At 33.4% G+C, this 19,243-nt stretch overlaps 3 protein-coding genes and 1 pseudogene across 4 annotated transcripts; 2 read left to right on the top strand and 2 right to left on the bottom strand.

The window, feature by feature from the left end:
• Window positions 1-3,053: 3,053 nt before the first annotated feature.
• On the bottom strand, window positions 3,054-6,710 carry LOC18035334 (triacylglycerol lipase 1). 2 transcript variants are annotated; one of them, XM_006422856.2, is made up of 9 exons: window positions 6,460-6,710; window positions 5,979-6,089; window positions 5,592-5,735; window positions 5,116-5,226; window positions 4,891-5,034; window positions 4,771-4,811; window positions 4,598-4,674; window positions 4,201-4,296; window positions 3,054-3,770 (listed from the first exon to the last, which is right to left on the bottom strand). In XM_006422856.2, the coding sequence occupies exons 1-9, from the start codon at window positions 6,637-6,639 to the stop codon at window positions 3,448-3,450; spliced, it is 1,227 nt and encodes a 408-aa protein (XP_006422919.1). In that variant the 5' UTR covers window positions 6,640-6,710; the 3' UTR covers window positions 3,054-3,447. The 2 variants fall into 2 exon arrangements, with proteins under 2 accessions (XP_006422919.1, XP_006422918.1); XM_006422855.2 differs by having other exon boundaries at window positions 5,592-5,732.
• Window positions 6,711-8,350: 1,640 nt separating this feature from the next.
• Window positions 8,351-12,651, top strand: LOC18034007 (methylthioribose kinase). The gene is made up of 6 exons (XM_006422853.2): window positions 8,351-8,726; window positions 9,057-9,366; window positions 9,747-9,921; window positions 10,045-10,246; window positions 10,931-11,145; window positions 12,058-12,651. Exons 1-6 carry the CDS (start codon window positions 8,541-8,543, stop codon window positions 12,227-12,229), a joined length of 1,260 nt encoding a protein of 419 aa, XP_006422916.1. The 5' UTR covers window positions 8,351-8,540; the 3' UTR covers window positions 12,230-12,651.
• Window positions 12,652-16,111: 3,460 nt separating this feature from the next.
• On the bottom strand, window positions 16,112-16,840 carry LOC18034697. Its single transcript, XM_006422850.2, has one exon. It carries the CDS (start codon window positions 16,790-16,792, stop codon window positions 16,112-16,114), a length of 681 nt encoding a protein of 226 aa, XP_006422913.1. The 5' UTR covers window positions 16,793-16,840.
• Window positions 16,841-17,004: 164 nt separating this feature from the next.
• The window catches only part of LOC18034277, a 5,499-nt pseudogene continuing 3,260 nt past the window's right edge, over window positions 17,005-19,243 (top strand).

The following is a 19,243-nucleotide window of genomic DNA, read 5'->3' as shown; positions in this document are numbered from 1 at the left end:
TTGATGAAAAGAATTTTGACGATCTGAAGCTAGAAATCTTCATTATGCTACTATGCTGCTCAAAACTACAAAGCATCTGTGATTTGGACAAAACCATACACAAGACTAAGTTTTTCATGTTTCTTTAAACAGAGACCATCTTATGTATTTTAATCCACTGATTACTGAAACTGAATCGAAATCCAATTCATATTTTTACGGATCGGATGCAAATAAGACCCAATCCATAATCCATCGTTTGCCGAATTGATTTGTAGATGTAATTTTTTTTTTCATCCAATCTACGCAGTAATTATATAAACAAATATCTCATTCATATTTTATTTTTTAAATTAAATTTTCTAATGTAAAATTAACTTTACTACCAGTTAAAATCAAAATTGAACAAGATATTAATTAATATTAAGCTACGATAATACATTCAAAATTTCCAATTATAACACACCGATATATAAATTTTCATTTGTTTTGATCAATACATCAAATGTAACTAAAATTATCAATTTCAAAGTTCAAACTTTAGAGTTTCGGTGTAACAGCAAAAAATTATGAAACTCGAGAAGTTTCAAAAGAAAGTAAGCAATTAAATTTAATTACTTTAAGTGGTGAAGTGAAATAGTTATGCCTTGTGCGTGCCGTCGAGGATAGCTTCGGTGTTATATGCCAAAATGTTTTGTTTAGCTTATGCTTTTTGTTTTGCTTTTTATTTCTTAATGTTTACGAACCTATATTTACTTATTTATTTGTTTGTTTTTAAATTGTTATCGAATAAGATATAATATTGTATTAATTTAGCTATATCTAAATTTTACATTTTTTTTTACTACTCACTACCATTGCTATATTCATAAGTTTTATTTTTTTAATTCAATATATACTATTTCTCCCGATTTCACGAATTTTTCCAGATTTACAAACTTAAATCCTTTTCCAATTCATCTAATACGCAATTTTACATTTTCACTCCAATCCGATCATACTATTCCACTGACCATTTTTTCACTGATCGAATTTTTGCGGATGGGCTACTTTGACCACCTCTAATTGGATTCTGAACACCCCTAGCTGCTGGTTTACAAGTGGGAATCTAAGGTTATTTCAAGCTACAAGACCCAATTTCAACGGACTTACCTAAACGATTGCTTTTATACAACACAATTTTTCCCCTATTCTGAAACTATTGTTTTTTATTTTGCACTTGTTAATGAATAACATGCCATATAATTTCATTAATTTTTTTATTATTACATTTTAATTGGGCCTTATTCTCTAATACACTCAATATGTTATATTTTCTATTATTTGCAACAATCAATACGGATTGTCACCGACACTTGTTACTATACACTGTCGATGATATTTTTCTTTGCATTTTTTCATCTTTTAACTTATCATTCATCTCAATAAAGCCTCCATTTCTTGGTTGATGATTAACTATTTTTTAATTTTTATTATTACACAATTTATCATTGGCACCATCATCATTATTGTCATATTTATAATAATAATAATAATAATAATAATAATAATAATAATAATAATAATAATAATAATAATAATTATTATTATTATTATTATTATTATTATTATTATTATTATTTCTTGAATGACGTGGCCTACTATTTCAACTACATGCATAAAAATTAAATTAACTCTTACTTAAAATCTCAGGATTAGGGAATTTTCCCCTTTTTTCCCCCACCAACTACTTTTCCCCAATTTTCCATTGCCGCCAAACACCTCAACCCAGACTTGCACGCTTCCACCAAATTGTTTTGAACCATTACTTGCATACACTTGGCGTTTGTTTCAATACATGTCTTCGTAACTCACGTGGCAACCATTAAATGGCTACTTTTGACAACTTATTTTTCACCTCTACGTTACCGGGCCCTTACCTTCTTCTCCGGTTAAATGCAATCCACTCTGTGTCACTTCTTCAGCGGTGGGATTATATCCAATGGCTGATTCACTATAGGACAAGCGACTGGGGTACCAAACCCCCGACGCAAATTAGCTATGCCCTAAACTAATCAATTAATAAAAGAGAGTATTAATTTGAATATATGATTTAAACATAAAAATAAGTCATTTTATAGGTAAAATTATCTAGTTCAATACACTTAAGTGTAAAATATTTAAAATATTATGACCTTGTGTGTCGAAATTTTGAATTTTTTTTCACTTTTTTAATTGTGTCGTAAATATGAGAGGCTATAGTGTTGATAACCCAAGAGAAACATCTAAACAATTGCATTAGTTCCGGATTAGATTTTAACGTGGATTAGGAAAATCAAAAAATGGGGGAGAACCCTCAAGCCAACACGTATATTCAATTCAATTTTTCCAATCATTCTACTCAATTATTTATTCAACTTTTGTGTTGACACAATTGATAAAATAATGTTAATCGTGCCGTCATGCATGACAGACGAGACGCGCGATTGACGTGATACACCATTAACAGCAACACGATCTGAATTTGTTAGTTTTTTTCTAAAATAAACAGTATTATTACTTTTTCGTATTAATTTCCGCGTACATGCATCTTATTTTATAGGCAATCGCGAACCCACATCCTGGCTGGTGATTAAATGATGATACTAATAGGCACAAGCTATGTACCCATATAAAAAAGAACAATAATATATAAGATCCCGCTACGTTACATTAAGCGTAACGTACATTCACACACAACAACGGTTTCTACGGTGGAATCCATTACTATTGCTGTGTATGACATACATTACGCTAAGCGCAACGTAACACCAGCCTAATATATATTGTGTTAGTACGTGCTCAAAGCCCAAGCCATTAGAATTAATTTCCCATAAAATCCACTCGTTGATCATGTTAAACGATAATATCAATCAAACGTTAAAAGGTATATTCTCGTATTCTTTATGTTCTAGTTATGTACGATGTGAAATCAGCCAGAAGAAGGCTAAAGATGTACTGGATTATAACAACAGAAAAAGGCCAAAGAAATAAGAAAATGACTAAATGAGAAAGGATGAGGCCGCTCCTACTTGATGGCAAAAGACAAAAACATCAAGCTGAAAGTAAAATAATTTTTGGATTCTATAGTTTGTTTCTATATAACTTTTTCCAACCCCTTCTGCTCCCCCAATAAATGACGCAATCAATTCGTCGTTGCACATCACATCACCGAAAGTGACGATAGTTCACGAAGTGAAGACGACAACAACACCTTTACGTTAGGAGCTTCTGCCCCGACGACAAAGTCAACAGGTGCATACGTACGCACGTACATACACATTATCTCCCAATTCTATGTCGTGCGTATGTGTTCAGCAATCCTTTTTCCCTCTAATGTTAGAAAGACAAGAAAGAGAGAGAAATTTATATTTACAATAAATATACAGAAATATTATCTGTAAGCACATAATTAAGGATTGAACTTTATCAGATTCAAAAGCACTCCCATCAAGAGCTGCTAGACTTTCCCCCAGACCTGAAAAATCCAATCAAACTTTTGTAAAGATCTTCCTTCCCATTTATGCTCAAAATAAAGTCCATATGACCGTAGTTCTCAAGATAAACCAACTCCGGAGTGGACTGCAACTCATTGAGAGTGTGCTGTACATCTATCACGTCTGCTAAAGCATCATTTCCCCCATAACTCATCCATAATGGTAAGGACTTGGGGATGCGGGTAAGATCGAATGCTGGGGGTTTCGTCTGACCATAGAGCCTCAGGTTTTTGAAAAACCCATAGTCATACTGGGAAAAAGTGCCCTGACGGATCACTGCAAAACACGGGAAAGCAAAGCACAGGTTTTTGGTAGCGTTTTCAGCATCTCAACAAGATATACCTAATCATATTCATGTAAAGAAAATGCATTATTAACTATCTAAAACATAACGAGTTTTGCCACGGCTGAAATTTCATTTCTTTTGAACTATGAAAAGAGACTAACAATTGAAAGTAAGAAAGATAAAGGGGTTGGCTTTCTAACTACTTCATAACTGAATGTAAATCCTGCACTAACAACAGTTATTTAGAGGGCCAAGGACTACCTCTAGCGAGTAAATGATACTTTATACAAAAGCATAAAAAGAAAAAATAAAATGGATTCCAACTACAAAACTTATTATCTAGAGAAATAAGGGAATTTGCAACCGCAGTAAGAAGTAAATAGACTAGAAGGTTCAGAAAAGAAAGTATATAAAGCATACTCTGGAACAGATGATGAATGTTTTTTGCAGAAGAAGGGTGAGGTTCATTTTCCAAATAGAAGTCCACTCGTGAGTTGTTGAAGCAACAATTCTTCCCTGCAAGGTAACAAAATGCCTTCCTTTACGTAAAGCCCATGCATATGAACCATTTTACATTGCACAACACCAACCTCCATCTTTTGTTTCTACTTTACTTCGAGAATAGCATGTTACAAGATTGCTTTCACAAACACTTTTTTCTACCTTTGGTTCCAGTTTTTCAATTTACCGTCAAGAAAATGTAAACATAGCTACAAAATCCTAAAAGAAAAGTTAGAAAAGGAAAAGGGGGAGTGGGGGTTGGGATAGAGTGGGGTTGATATAGAGGTGGGGGAAAAGGGAGAGAGAAAAAAAAAACCTGTTATGGCAGTTAGCAAGTCATTGCAATCTAAATGGCCATCGCATAGGGAGTCGATGAGGTCAATTAACACATTACTGGAGATGAAATTCACAAAGGGTCAATAACAATAAGCTACAAAGATTCTACGACATTTAAGCCAAAAAAATTGGGAAAAATAAGAATAATTAAACCTTCTAAAATTCAGTTGATGTATACCCAGAGCCAAAACCATCTGCAAGAAAGAATTATGATCATTTCGGTCACCAGCACCCATTTCTACAAAGTAATAAAGATCACTATAGAAAGATTACCTGATCAAGATGCATGCTAACCATTCTTCGTACAAGTGGAGCAGTGATATGATCCAAGTATGATATAGGACTCAAAAGAGCAGCAGCCTCAACCATTTCCACTACGTCTGGCTGAGTGAGAGCAGCCAAAGACACGATGGTTCCCTGCAAAGAATGCAAATAAAACGAGTATGTACTGATGCAAGGATCTTATGCCTAGTGAATTGTCAAATAAAATGTTTCAACCTGTGAATGTCCAACAAGGAAAATTTTGGAGCTTGTTTTCAAATTTATGAAACATATCATTTCAGCAAGGTCATACAGAGCCAAATCCTGCCAACTCCAATCCCAAAAGCCCTGAAAGGTAAAATCATGCTCATTATGCTCACATTAATAGTACCCGAAAATGTTTATGTGGAGTGTATTTTGATCTTTAATCCACTTAAATCTTCAATTCCTTTGCTCTAGTTTCACTGCTCAACCTTTGTGTAGCCAAGGCAAACAGCAGTCCTCATAACTAATTTACTCTCTGAATTTTTTTATGACAATGTCTATTTCATGAAATTGGTCAATCAAAATGCAAAGAATATGAACTCAAACCAGCCAGTTTTTTAACATGCAATGACAGGATCTAAAGAGTGGGTAAAGCTGACCATGAATAACTGGATTTAATCACAAAATCTACAATAATAAGCGAGACAGGAAGCGTGAACTTCATATACCTTACTCTTCTCGGATAAAGTTACATGGCCATGACTCCAATGCGTCCCGCGCACATTTGCAACCCATACATCAAAACCATGATCTGCAAGGATGAAGCCCAATGACTCTTCCGTAGAATCCAAAAACCACGCATCACCTCCCTGCTTCATAAACAATAAAAATTCAAATAAAGAGACCAAATGTCACTTAATGCATATATCTAAATCTCAACCTGGAAAACATACACCACACTCTAACCGCCAGAATTCAAGCATTTTGATTTCATTTGATTTCAGTGCATACATTTCTTTTTTATAAAATCATTTCAACATAGATGATGCCTGAGCTAAATTGGCAGGTTCTGTAATAACAGCAAAGTCAGAATAACAAGAATTAAGAAGGATCACCATGAAGAGTCCATGCACAAGCAAAACAGGGGGACCGCATTGAACTCTTAGATTCCCATTGCGAGATGACACTCTTTGAAGAGCCAGTAAGTAACCATCCTTTGTTTGAACCTAAAGAAAGGGACAAATAAAAAATCTTTCAGTCATCAATCAGCTAAATCGAACAATAAAAATAAAATATTAAAATCTCTTAAAAAAACTAAAATAATTGATTAAAAGAAGTCTTGCAAAATAGATCAATAAATTACTCACGAATTTACGCGAATTGCATGGAAGAGATTAATTAACACCTCGTTCCGCTACTTAAGAAACTTCATAAAAGGAAAAAAAAAGACGAAAAGAAATTGAAACAAAAATCTAGCTCGACAACTTCCTCACATTCGCCAAAATTTAATTAGAGCTACAACGACTAACAGGTGATTAATCAACTTCATTAAAAGGCTCAATCAAAGGATGGGAGACTGAGAGAAACAGACTGTACGGTGTGTTCGGTGCAGGGATAGCCGTTGGGCCGGATGAGGTGAGAGCAGAGTGAGCGAGTGCCATCGTCCGGTGATCGACGGCGTAGATTCGAAACATCGGTTTTGACGGCGGAGATTTCGCGTAGGAGGAGAGCGAAAATCGCGCCAACCACCAGTGATGATGACAGCGACCTCCTCATATCATATCGGTCTCGGAGATAATTGAGTGCGCGGGAAGATACTTTTTCCCCTCAAAAGAGGATAAGACAAGTAGGTGAGTGGATACTTATTTCTCTCTTCTTGTTGAGGGACTTTATCCCACGCTCCTTTCAGCGCGTTTGTCTCATCTGCAAACGTGGAGTGAATATTTTCATTGATAACCCCTGATACTTAATCCATTTACTATAAATACCAAGTTGAAACGGTGTGTATCTTCCAAGTGACCAATGTTGCCTAATGTCTATAATCACGTTAGGGCATGTTTGGTTGAGATATTAAAATTTTCATTTTATTAAATTTATACAGACCCATGTTTGGAAGATAAAAAGCTACGGCATCACTGCATTAATGGGCCCAAGTTAATGCGGCAATTGCCGCTTGCTTTTTTTATTTTTCTTTCGCTTTTGCATTTGTTTTTGCTTTTATAAAAATAAAATAAATAAATATAAAATTTTAATTTAATATAATATTATATAATATTTTTATTCTTTATTTTTACATTATAATTTATTATAACCAATAATAAATATTTAAATATGAATAAATTTTAATAATATTAATTTAAAATTAATAATAATATAAAATATTAATATAATTTAAATTAATCATAAAAAAATTAATACAATACTAATGCAATACAATACACTGCGTCAAATGCACTCTTAGTACAAACTATTGTGTTTTTAATTAATTATTTATCTCACTATATCATATTTTATAATAAAAGATTATGTAATTGGCACATAAATTAGAATATAAATCTAGGATTCTAATTTTGTAAATGTAACATTACTTTTATTTATTTTTATCTTATTAATTTATTTAGAGTGATGATAAATTTATAAACTTTCATACAAACTGATATAGTATAAATATATTGGTTAGATAAAAATATAAACTAATAAAAATAAATTAAATCATGTAAGTTAAGGGTACTTAATCCAATTAATTTAATCATGCCACTTTAAAAATAAATTTGTACAAAAGTATAACTCTATTATTACTCTTTTATTTATTGACTAGTGCGTGTACTCAAATGGTTTAATAATGCTACCAACGATTATTACATGTTTTTTTATAAGTTAATATTATAACCAAAATATTACTATTGATATTATTTTATTTGGAAGATTAATTTATAATTTTTAATAACGTTATTTTTACTTCTCAAATTTTAAGTGAAAACATAAATAAAGGGAAATATTCCTTCCACATTATAAAACTAAGCTTCACTGCGTCAATAAGCTAATCTAAGGGTAGGAATGGTTCGGTTCAATTCGATTTTGTACCGAATTGAATAAATTTCAATAAAATTATGAAGTTTGGTTCGATTTTCTTTTTCAACAATTAAAATATTAGTTTTATATGATTATTCGATTTTTGGTTCAGTTTTTTATTTATTCAATTAAACCAATCAAATTTTCCTTAATTTTTAGATTCGATGTGTTTCTTCAGTTTAAATGCCCATCCCTAGCTATTCCACACAGAGCTAATTATTCTCACTTTAATTAAAGGAAAATTCTAGCTAATTATTCTCACTTTAATTAAAGGAAAATTCTAAATCATAAGAGTCTTTCGGGAAAAAAAAGTAATAAATAGATAAATATGTAAATATGTAAATAAAACAAGGTCCACGTTCAATGAACCCAACAAAGTTTCAAAAAGTCCGTACCTTTTACTAACCTAGGGACCAAAGACCAAACGCAAACAGGCATTTTGCACGCCACTATTTATCTGTCAATCCACTTTCATGCCTCTTTTAGAAGTGGCCTCTTCTGCTACTCCTTAAAATCCCCGAGCTCTATTAAGCGATTATTCTTCACGCCCCATTCACTCTCATCTTGCTTAATCCCCAGCGCCGACCAATCTCACGACCAAACATATGGCTTTTACGGAGTTTCGACCACTCGACGATAAATCTCTGCTCGAGTATATTAAAGCGACGCCGTCTTTGTCGTCTAAGATTGGTAACAAGTTCGACGACTTGACGATCAAAGAAGTCGGAGACGGCAACCTTAATTTCGTCTACATCGTTGTCGGCACTTCTGGTTCTTTCGTCATCAAGCAGGTGTGCTTATTTTTATAGTTCATTTTAAAAGCACTAAGGCATCAGTGCTTTTGTAGGAAGTGGAAGCACTTCAGAGCTCATTTTAATTGATTGGATGTGATTTGATTTTGATGTTTTATATGTTAGTTACTGCTAACAGCAATTATTGACATTGATTTCGGGTTATGGTCCTCTAGGCTTGACCCCCTTCTTCTTCTTTTTTTTTTTCTTTAAAATTATCATACAGAAACAAGAAGATGAGAAAATTGAATTTAAGACTCTGATTATTAGAATGTTCATATAGATATGGAGTACAAAAGCTTATTTTGTAACAGGCTTTTCTGTTCGCAGGCTCTTCCGTATGTACGTTGCATTGGTGAATCATGGCCCATGACAAAGGAAAGAGCGTATTTTGAGGCACTAGCATTGAAAGAGCATGGCAAATTGTGTCCTGACCATGTTCCCGAAGTCTATCATTTTGACCGTACAATGTCTTTGATTGGTATGCGGTACCTGGAGCCTCCTCATATTATCCTGAGAAAGGGGTTGATTGCTGGAATAAAGTATCCATTACTTGCGGAACACATGTCAGAATTCATGGCAAAGACTCTTTTCTACACATCTCTTTTATATCGTACCACCACAGAGCACAAACGTAATGGTAAGAGTGTTTACATCAACTTGATTTTGGACTATGTAATGCAATTTAATTTTCAGATTGGCATTTAGGTATATAAATAATATATATCTTTTACTTTCTCTCACATTTGGAGTTTGTTGATTACGCAAAATCTAATGGCAGTCATATGTGATTTTTAAATTATTACATGACATATTTCAGTTTTGTGTTTTGGATTATTGCTGTGTTGACGTATCTGGTTGTTCCATCAGCGGATTTGGAGTTGGATTTTTTCCTTTAGATATAATTATTTTTTCGTTCTCACTTCCTTTAAATGTACTCCATATGTCTTGTTCTGTATCTGTTACTCTAATTTGTTTGAACAAATGTAGCTGATGTGCTCCCTTTAATTTTTGTTGCAGTTGCTGAATTTTGTGGGAATGTGGAGCTATGCAGGCTCACGGAGCAGGTTGTTTTCTCGGACCCCTACAAAGTATCTAAGTTTAACCATTGGACTTCTCCTTATCTTGATCGTGACGCTGAGGCTGTTCGGGAGGATAATACATTAAAGCTGGAAGTTGCTGGGTTGAAATCCATGTAATAATATTTTTTCTTCCTCAGTACTGTTTTGTTTCCTAGTGCATAGAAACTCTTTCTTTTTAAAATTTTCCTTTATAATATATCAAAGCTTCCTTTACCATAGGTTCTGTCTTACCATAGGTTCTGTGAAAGAGCACAAGCCCTGATACATGGAGATCTCCACACTGGCTCTGTTATGGTCACTCCTAATTCAACTCAGGTTATAGATCCAGAATTTGCATTTTATGGACCAATGGGTTTTGACATTGGAGCTTTTGTTGGAAACTTGATTTTGGCCTTTTTTGCCCAAGATGGACATGCTGCTGAAGGGAATGACAGGAAAGTATGTCTCTGTATCTTTCTTTCTTCTCTCTGCTTTCATTCTCTGTTTCTCTTTTCTTCCTATTGGGTCTGATTCTGTCTGTCTGTCTGTTTGTACCACCCCCCCCTTCCCCCCCCCCCCCCCCCCCCCCCAGGGCGGGGGTTTTTGGTTCCTTATGACCATCTTCTTCAGGTTATAGTATTAGCACGAAAAAAAAAAAAAGAATAAATAAGACAGTCAAATTGCATAACTCATACTATCTTCAGGCGACAAAATATATTTCTAGCTGAAGGTGCACAAATCGCATCAAGAGCGTCAAAACACAGGAAAATGAGTTTAAGCCTCTGCTGGTAGTTTTTTAAATTAAAGCTGAAACTTTATGGTTATTAGTATATATTAAGCCACAAAACTTGTAATGATGCTGATTATAATCTTGTATTTCCTCTTTAGAGACAAATGAAAGCATGATTGTACAGGCATGTCTTCTCTTCTTTTTTTTTTTTTTTCTTTTGGGGTCAACTTGGGGAGTAGACAGAGGTGTGGCGCTGGGTTGGGCTATCCTTCGTTTCTAGTCAAGAATTAAAGCAACTAGCATTTCATGTTTCTTATCGCTGGGAATGGATAAGTTCTAAACATTCTTGCAGGGTTCAACTTCTGTTTACTCGTTTGTTAAGGGTCATGTCCTAAATTTATGTCTATGTGTAGGAGTATAAGGAGTGGATTTTGAGGACAATTGAAGAGACTTGGACTCTGTTCCACCAGAAGTTCACTGCACTTTGGCATCAACACAAGGATGGTTCTGGTGAGGCATACCTTCCAGAAATTTATAACAAACCTGAGCTTCAGCAGCTTGTGCAAGAAAAATTTATGAAAGATCTATTCCATGACACCCTTGGATTTGGTGCTGCCAAAATGATAAGGTGAGTTTAAGTCTTTTTAGTTTGTTCATTTATTTTCTTTATTCCTAGTTCCAACACTCACAGGGACCCCATTTCCTTCTTTATCATTTGGGACATTGTCCGTTGCTCAATTTCATTTGTTCTATATTTTGGGAACAAAATGTCGATGGATGTTCTTTTATCTATCAATTTATGCATTAGACCTTTGAAAAGCCTTGCTTGTCAAATCATTATAAATCCCAAAATCAGGAACTCAGTCTGAGAGAAAAACAGATGAATTGGGGTTCTAATTTTGTTTAGCTTAAATGGCTCCATGTTTCCTCTTGAAAGAATCTATCACGAATGTTAATTTTAGATTTCATTTGGTATAGCTTTTCAAACAAAGCTTTGTTAGTAGAGATTTTACAAGTAGAGTTTTTTTTTTTTTTAATAATTCTTTGGTTGTAAATAAAAGTTTTTATTCAAATTTGTAAAATTATTTTAGTGGGCAAGTTTTTTAAGGCTATGTTATGAAATGAATGAAATAATACTGTGAAATAAGTAAAAGATATTTTGGGCATTATAACATTTTAAAAAAGCTTTTTAACATTTGCTCCCAAGAGTTCAAAATTTGAACTTTTATTAGTAGAGTCAAAATAGCTTATTTAATCTTAAAAAACTTTAGTGAAAAAGCATTCAAACAACAACAAAAAGACTCGAAAAGAATTGATGAGATTTAATAAGTATTATGGTTATTATATAAGTTACATCATACAAGCACTTAGGTTGATATCACTACAGTTATTTTCTTCCATAAATAGTTCATGCAGTATCAAATTGTTTAAAATTTTGATGTGCGGCTTGTGTCTCAAAATCATCTTAGTCGCCAAATATATTTAGGTTTAATCCTGTGAATCTATATAATCATGAAGTTTTTTTCATTTTGATTGATAGGAGGATTGTCGGTGTAGCCCATGTTGAGGATTTTGAATCAATTAAGGATGATAGCAAGCGAGCAACTTGTGAGCGGCAAGCTCTCGAACTGGCAAAGTTGCTTCTCAAAGAAAGGCGGAATTTCCAGGCCATCACTGAAGTGGTCTCAGCGATTCGGAAGCTCCATGCGTAAATTAGTGAATTTTAATGGTTTGCTTAATATAGTAAGGTTTCATCAAATAGTTGGTTTCACACTGCCGATAATATTTTGGTTGTCGTCATTATGATGGCTTGTTTTATGTCACATAATAATAAAAATGTTGTTACCTTTTGACCTTTCATCACTGTTGTGAATGCAGGCCTGCCTATCCTTAAATCAGCTTATAATCTAAGCTCTTCCGAGGATTTAAAAACTTTTTGTCTTAGTATTTGATAGTGTATGATTGAGATTTTTACTATTTTTATATTTTTGAGTAGTGATAAATTTAATACATAGTTTGTATCTGATCTTACATGAAAATGTTGTATGTTCACCACTTGAATGAAAAGTGATAAGGATCAATAATTAATTATTATATGGGCCAATGAAAAAAATCATATTATTTGTCCCATTGGTCAGAATATAAACTCTCTACATATTTTAATTACTTTGTAAACATAATATTGTTTTATTTCTATTCATTAATTACTAGTCAGCGTGAGAATTTTGCTTAAAATGAACTTAGAATTTTAAGTTTATTTGTCTTAATTTGACAAATGATGTTTATAATTGATAAACTTATTTGAGAGTTCGTGATGCACATCTTAACCCTAAGTTGGCCCTTGCTAAATATGAAAGACATTTTAGGACCAATCTTGGTACCTAGAACAGTAGACATCAAAAACATTTTAACAGCCAAAGTAATATTAAAAAGCAATGGACTTGTGGTAGAAAGAATTAGAAGATCACTATCATTTTCTAGTAGAGGTAAAGAAATTATAGAAAGAATTGAAGACATAATAGATGAATATGATCCACTCGTTTTTTGAAAACTGCGGAAGCTTCCTTGGCAAAATCTGGCATTTCAAAGTTTATTTAACTGCTTTTGAAAATATACTAGTTAAAAACACTTTTAAACTCCTGGCTCGCGCCAAAAAATGCCTTCTCAACATATTAACGACTAAACAAGCCAACAAAGACCATGTTTAAAAAGAAATTTTCAGAAAATTAGTTGAAACTTTTACTAAGTTATTATTATTTTTGTCAAAAACAAAAATCTTAATTTTCAAAAAATTTTCCTCCAAACTCTTTTCCCTTGAATAATAATAAGAACCGCCCTTTGTGAATGTTTTAAATATAATTTATACTTTCGTTAATTAGGCGAGACTTTTGAACCCAAAAACTAAATAAATAAAACCAAAGAAATTAAACTACTTACTACTTGATAAGGGCTTGCTAGTTGCTATCTAAAGAATTGCCAAGTGTTTATGAATAAGAATAATTTTTTATTGCTTTTGATTTTCGAGTATATTCTACAAATGCACTCTCTCGCTCGCCTTCCTTATCTCTTAATGACTTGAGAGCTCTATATATACAACCAAAGACTCGATACAATTTATGACACTGTATACAAAAGACAAAACTTTAAAATTACACTTTACATGCGGCAAAAAGCCAACGATGAATTAAAGAGATGAAAAGCAAAAAGGCTTACTGGCTACTATTACTTTGTAGTGACTCACTGTCAGTAAATAGTGATTGGCTGTTATTTTCTAAGCTAACTCATTGTCAGTAAGAAAAGACAATATGAAAAGATATCTTCACAGTTTTTCTCTTATCAAGTAATGAGTAAATGAATGTTATATGTAAAAACACGTGACTCTGACTACATTAACTTTTGACTAATGTTATTGCTGGCTAATTTATTTTTTGTGGTGTCTTTACTGTCCATCATTTCATCAACATGTTCACCTTTATCCTCATCCAAAGATTGATGATTCATAGCATCGGCTCCTCATGATGACATATTGTCATTGATCTCGATTAGCACCTCCAAATATACTTCACATTTTTCTGGATTATCATATTTTATTTGTAATATCATCTTTTATCTGTAATGAAAAAATAAGTAGTTCCTCACGGATAGGATGTTTTTGGGCTATAATAGTATAATGTTTTGCTTGGACTATAATCTTGTTAATTAAACCCTAACCTAGCTTACGATCATGAGGTGGATTCAATCATCTGTGCTTTGGATTGAGCAGGATTTTAATTAACAATGAAGTCAAGATTCATAAATGGGGATTATAACCCAGTCAAATTTAGACATCATTGATGACCATCTAGACCAAAAAAAGTATTATAATATCTATAAACATGACAAGATATTGGATATGCAATTTATGTACATATCTAAACTTATATATTCCTTTGAGTGAAAGAAGTAGAAAAATCTTCATTGAATCGAATATAACACTTCAAAATATTTTTGTTCAGATGCCTGTCAACGCAATTTAACACTATTAATTGTCGGGTGTCTATTTATTTTCAGCTATATTAATAACTCCATTTCGTCACCTGGCCGACGTATATACTAAAAGCGTTATAAAGTTAGTAGAAAAAACATGTTTGCTGAAATATTTTGTTTTGGGTTTTTTTCCTTTTTTTTTTTTTGGGAAACTCAACGGAAGGATGGAAATTTATTAATTAAAAAATTATAAAATTAATAAGAAAAATAACTAATCCACCCAAACATTTAGAAAAAGAGACACAAAACTCCCAAATATTTTAGAAAAGACATTTAAATCCCAATTTATTAATGATTTAAACAATTAAAAGATTATTATGGTATATTCGCTTACTAATAATTGGTGAATTTACTTAAAAACCCTCTTCTAATAGTCACAAATCTAAAACGCTAAATTCAATCGATTAAACTAGAAACCCTAGCAAGAAAATCGCAGCCGTTGTTCGTTCCTAAACCCTTAATAGAATTCCGCACGCAGACCCCGCTGTGTTCCTTATGAAAATAAAAATAGGGTGAAAATCTCATTTTCTTTACAGAATAAGAGCTGGGGTAAGAAAAAGCTAGCACCATGATTTTGGTGATAATGTCACTAACAAGAGAGACACTGAGAGAGTTATAATTAGTCAAAGAGCTATCTCTATCTCTATATCTTTGTACATATCTCGATATTCTCTCTCTATAAGCCATTGGATTGTTCTTCAACGTTTCAACGCCACCACCATCATCATTAATCCCTCACCACCCCCATCATCATTACTCCCTCACCACCACCACAACCACTCAATATCTTTCAGCCCTTTTCAGTATTCACATCCCAAAACCAAACCAACAACAACAAAAGCCACAATTTACAAGCACAAGAAGAGCAAGAACAAGGAACAGCAAAAATACGAGCAGCGGTTTCATTTCCCAGTTCAATTGCTTACTCACCTGTACTCTTGTAATGTAATTAACAATCAAATGGTTAAATTGAGTAAAATAAGAAATTAAATTGGATTTGTACAAAAAAAAAATTCAAACACTTATAAATAAAGGTATGTTCATAATTTTATTAATAATTTATGAGTAAAATGGACAAGTTAATATATTGACTTGTTTGTTAGAGAGAGATAATAGTAATTATAAGTTGAAAATAAATTTTTTGTTACAATTAATAGAGTCCGTTAACAAATTAAAGTTTAAATGTATTTTTTAAAATGTTTGTAAGTTTTGTGTCTCTTTCCCTAAATGTTTGGGGTATATTAGTCATTTTCCCTAATTAATATAACAAGCAGCAGCGATGTGATTCAAAGTTCTGTTGTTCAAATTTGTTGACCGTTAAATTGAAGTGTTCATGAATATATATATATATATATATTCTTTTAAACTAATACACAAACCAATAAATTAATGATGTTCAGCAACCAAGTAGCTAGCCATTCCCAAACAAACCACACAGTTGCAGAATTAGAATTTTATTAACTGTCATTTAGACATATTATTAATTAATATATATGTAGGTTACCTTAATAATAAATAAAAGCCACTAACATATTATTATCAAATACTTAAGCAAGTAGTAGCATTGCTTATTTTCCATACTTAGCCTTGTAATCACTCCACAGCTGATCAACATTCTTCCCCAGAAGCTCAACAAAATAGTTAGCACTATATCCAGTCCTCATCTTTTTGTTAAGCTCAGCAACAAAGCCATTTCTCAAACTGTTAAGATAATCCAAAAACCAAGCCGTTACGTCATACCCTTGATCCCACCTATCCCCCTGCCCCGGCTGCACCCAGTGGCTCGGCGCATAGTTAGCCTTCAGCCTCACAAAATCGGCAATCCCTTCGATCAATCCCCCGGGAGCCTGCCCGTTGCCGTTCCACTGCCATATATGCGTCATCTCATGATAAAGCACCCCGGTGATTTCTCTCTTCACATCCCCGGAATAACTGCCTATGTATCTTGCACTTACATGAATCTCATTGTTGACGGCATACGCCACGCCGTCCATGTCATCGACGAACAAGCTGACTTTCCGTACGTTTTTCCTGTCAGCTGGCTTGGTTTGTTGGAAGGTTCTCCATATGAAGTCTGTGGCGGATGCCAGGGTTTGCTTGCTGTAGCCGGCGCCGATCTCTTTTTTGAAACGGGCGCCGCCAGCGGTTGTAGGGGCGGTGTTGGTCACGACGTAGTCGACTGCATGGACCGTTTGTGTTGCTGCTAGGGTTAGCAGCAATGAGAGGAAATGCTTTTTGAAGAGAGCCATGGGGAATTAATTAAGAAGAGCTAGCTAGTTTTTGGTTGGTATTTTGGTACAAGAATTGTTGAGACTCCATGGTTTATATGGAGAGTTTGAGGTCAACGAAAGGGTCATATTCATGATAAAGAATTAATAAGATATGGATATAATAGAAGCAGGGTAGTCCCTTTGGTTCATGATGTTAAATATGGCCAAAATATTAGGCTCAGCCAATAACGATGAATTTTCATGCTTACAAAAATACAAGTATTTTTATTAGTATATCATGAGATTCATTTTTTACTTTCTCTTAAACGATTAATTTTAGAGCCACACGGAATTCTTCATATAGACAATTGCGTATAAATTTTTATGGAATAACAAGTATGGATCGAATGAAGAAATTAACAACACATAAGAATGAAATGAACTAACAATGTAGATCATGTATGTAGAATTTTTTATCCAATCAATAATCTTATATTACATTAACTTTTATAATTTGTATAAAAAAATTTTTTGGTCCAGTGTTACTAGTTTTATACATTTATTTATTTTAATATTCATACATTAAAGATTACTGAGATATTGAATAAAATGATCAAATTTTCTAAATTATGCACCGAGATAAATTTGGGACTCAAACCCCATCCCACAAAAAGGTGTTTTACCACTCACCATAGTGGCTGATTTTCAAATCCATTTATGTTTTAAAATTGAAAAAAAGTGGCTTCAGTGTTGATTTTGACTTGGACTTTGCTTTTTTCACTGGCGCCCTGAAAAAAGTTTTCAATTTTCACCACAAAACGCATTTTATTTGGTTTCGTATATATAGAAGTGGACCATCTTATCCTTCTAAAATGTCTCTCTCTGTTTTAATTTTTTCCTGTACTCCCTACCCATCAACTAGAGAGGACTACGGATCCTTTGCCCAGGATTGGCGGCATGTATTTACTTGCCTCATAAGAGTGGGAACTGGGAAGTTTGTTGTTCATTATAAAACAATAATTTTTTTTTTCGCACACACCATACACACTTATAAATACGCATTAGTTTATACAATAATCAATTAAGTAATTACAATTTATAAAGAGTTGTGATAATTGAAAAAAAAAATCACTTGATTACTTATCATTTTTTTTTTTTGTAAATCATCCGGTAACTCGCGACAGCATTGAGCCTTGACTAATCTGGATTTGGAGTGTAGTCACAGTTAAGGCTCTTTATCCCTCTCAAATAGTGTGTTTAGTGGGGATCAAACCCGAGAGCTCTTTCCATAAATTCAGTCTGCGCTGCCAATTGAGCCACAACCATTTGGTTGATTACTTATCATTTTAATTCTATATATTGATACTGTAAGAAAATTACAGGAATGTCACATTAATTAAGATTCAAACTTAATATCATATACTAAATCATTTAGAATTTGAGAGGATAGAATTATTGTTACAATAAAAAATGAAATATCATTATATATATTATTACTTGGTACACCACAGAATCTTTACGTTTAAGCACCTCTAAAATATGCGATCGAACTTGGTTAACTTGTTTGATCAAATGTAGCAAATGTGCTTGCTTTAATTTTTGTTGCAGTTGCTGAATTTTGTGGGAATGTGGAGCTATGCAGGCTCACTGAGCAGGTTGTTTTCTCGGACCCCTACAAAGTATCTAAGTTTAACCGTTGGACTTCTCCTTATCTTGATCGTGACGCTGAGGCTGCTCGGGAGGATAATACATTAAAGCTCGAAGTTGCTGGGTTGGAATCCATGTATAATAATATTTCGTCCTCGGTACTGTTTCTTTTCGTAGTGCGTAGACTCTTTGTTTTTTAAATTTTCCTTTATAATATATCAAAGCTCCCTTTACCATAGGTTCTGTGAAAGAGCACAAGCCCTGATACATGGAGATCTCCACACTGGCTCTGTTATGGACACCCCTAATTCAACTCAGGTTATAGATCCAGAATTTGCATTTTATAGACCAATGGGTTTTGACATTGGAGCTTTTGTCGGAAACTTGATTTTGCCCTTTTTTGCCCAAGATGGACATGCTCATGAAGGGAATGACCGGAAAGTACGTCTCTCTATCTTTCTTTCTTCTCTCTGCTTTCATTCTCTGTTTCTCTTTTCTTCCTATTGGGTCTTTAGTTCTTTATGACCATCTTCTTCAGGTTATAGTATTAGCATGTAAAAAAAAAAAGAAAGTCAAATTGCATAACTCATACTATCTTCAGGCAACAAAATATATTTCTAGCTGAAGGTGCACAAATCGCATCAAGAGAAGGCGTCAAAACACAGGAAAATGAATTTAAGCCGCTGCTGGTAGTTTTTTAAATTAAAGCTGAAACTTTATGGTTTTTAGTATATATTAAGCCACAAAACTTGTAATGATGCTGATTATAATCTTGTATTTCCTATTTAGAGACAAATGAAAGCATGATTGTACGGGCATGTCTTCTCTGTTTTTTTTTTTTTG

Source organism: Citrus clementina, unplaced genomic scaffold (genome assembly GCF_000493195.1).
Source record: "Citrus clementina cultivar Clemenules unplaced genomic scaffold, Citrus_clementina_v1.0 scaffold_8, whole genome shotgun sequence".
Taxonomy (NCBI): Eukaryota; Viridiplantae; Streptophyta; class Magnoliopsida; order Sapindales; family Rutaceae; genus Citrus; species Citrus x clementina.
Note: the sequence above shows the minus strand (reverse complement) of the source record. Positions and strands in the feature narration are given on the sequence as shown.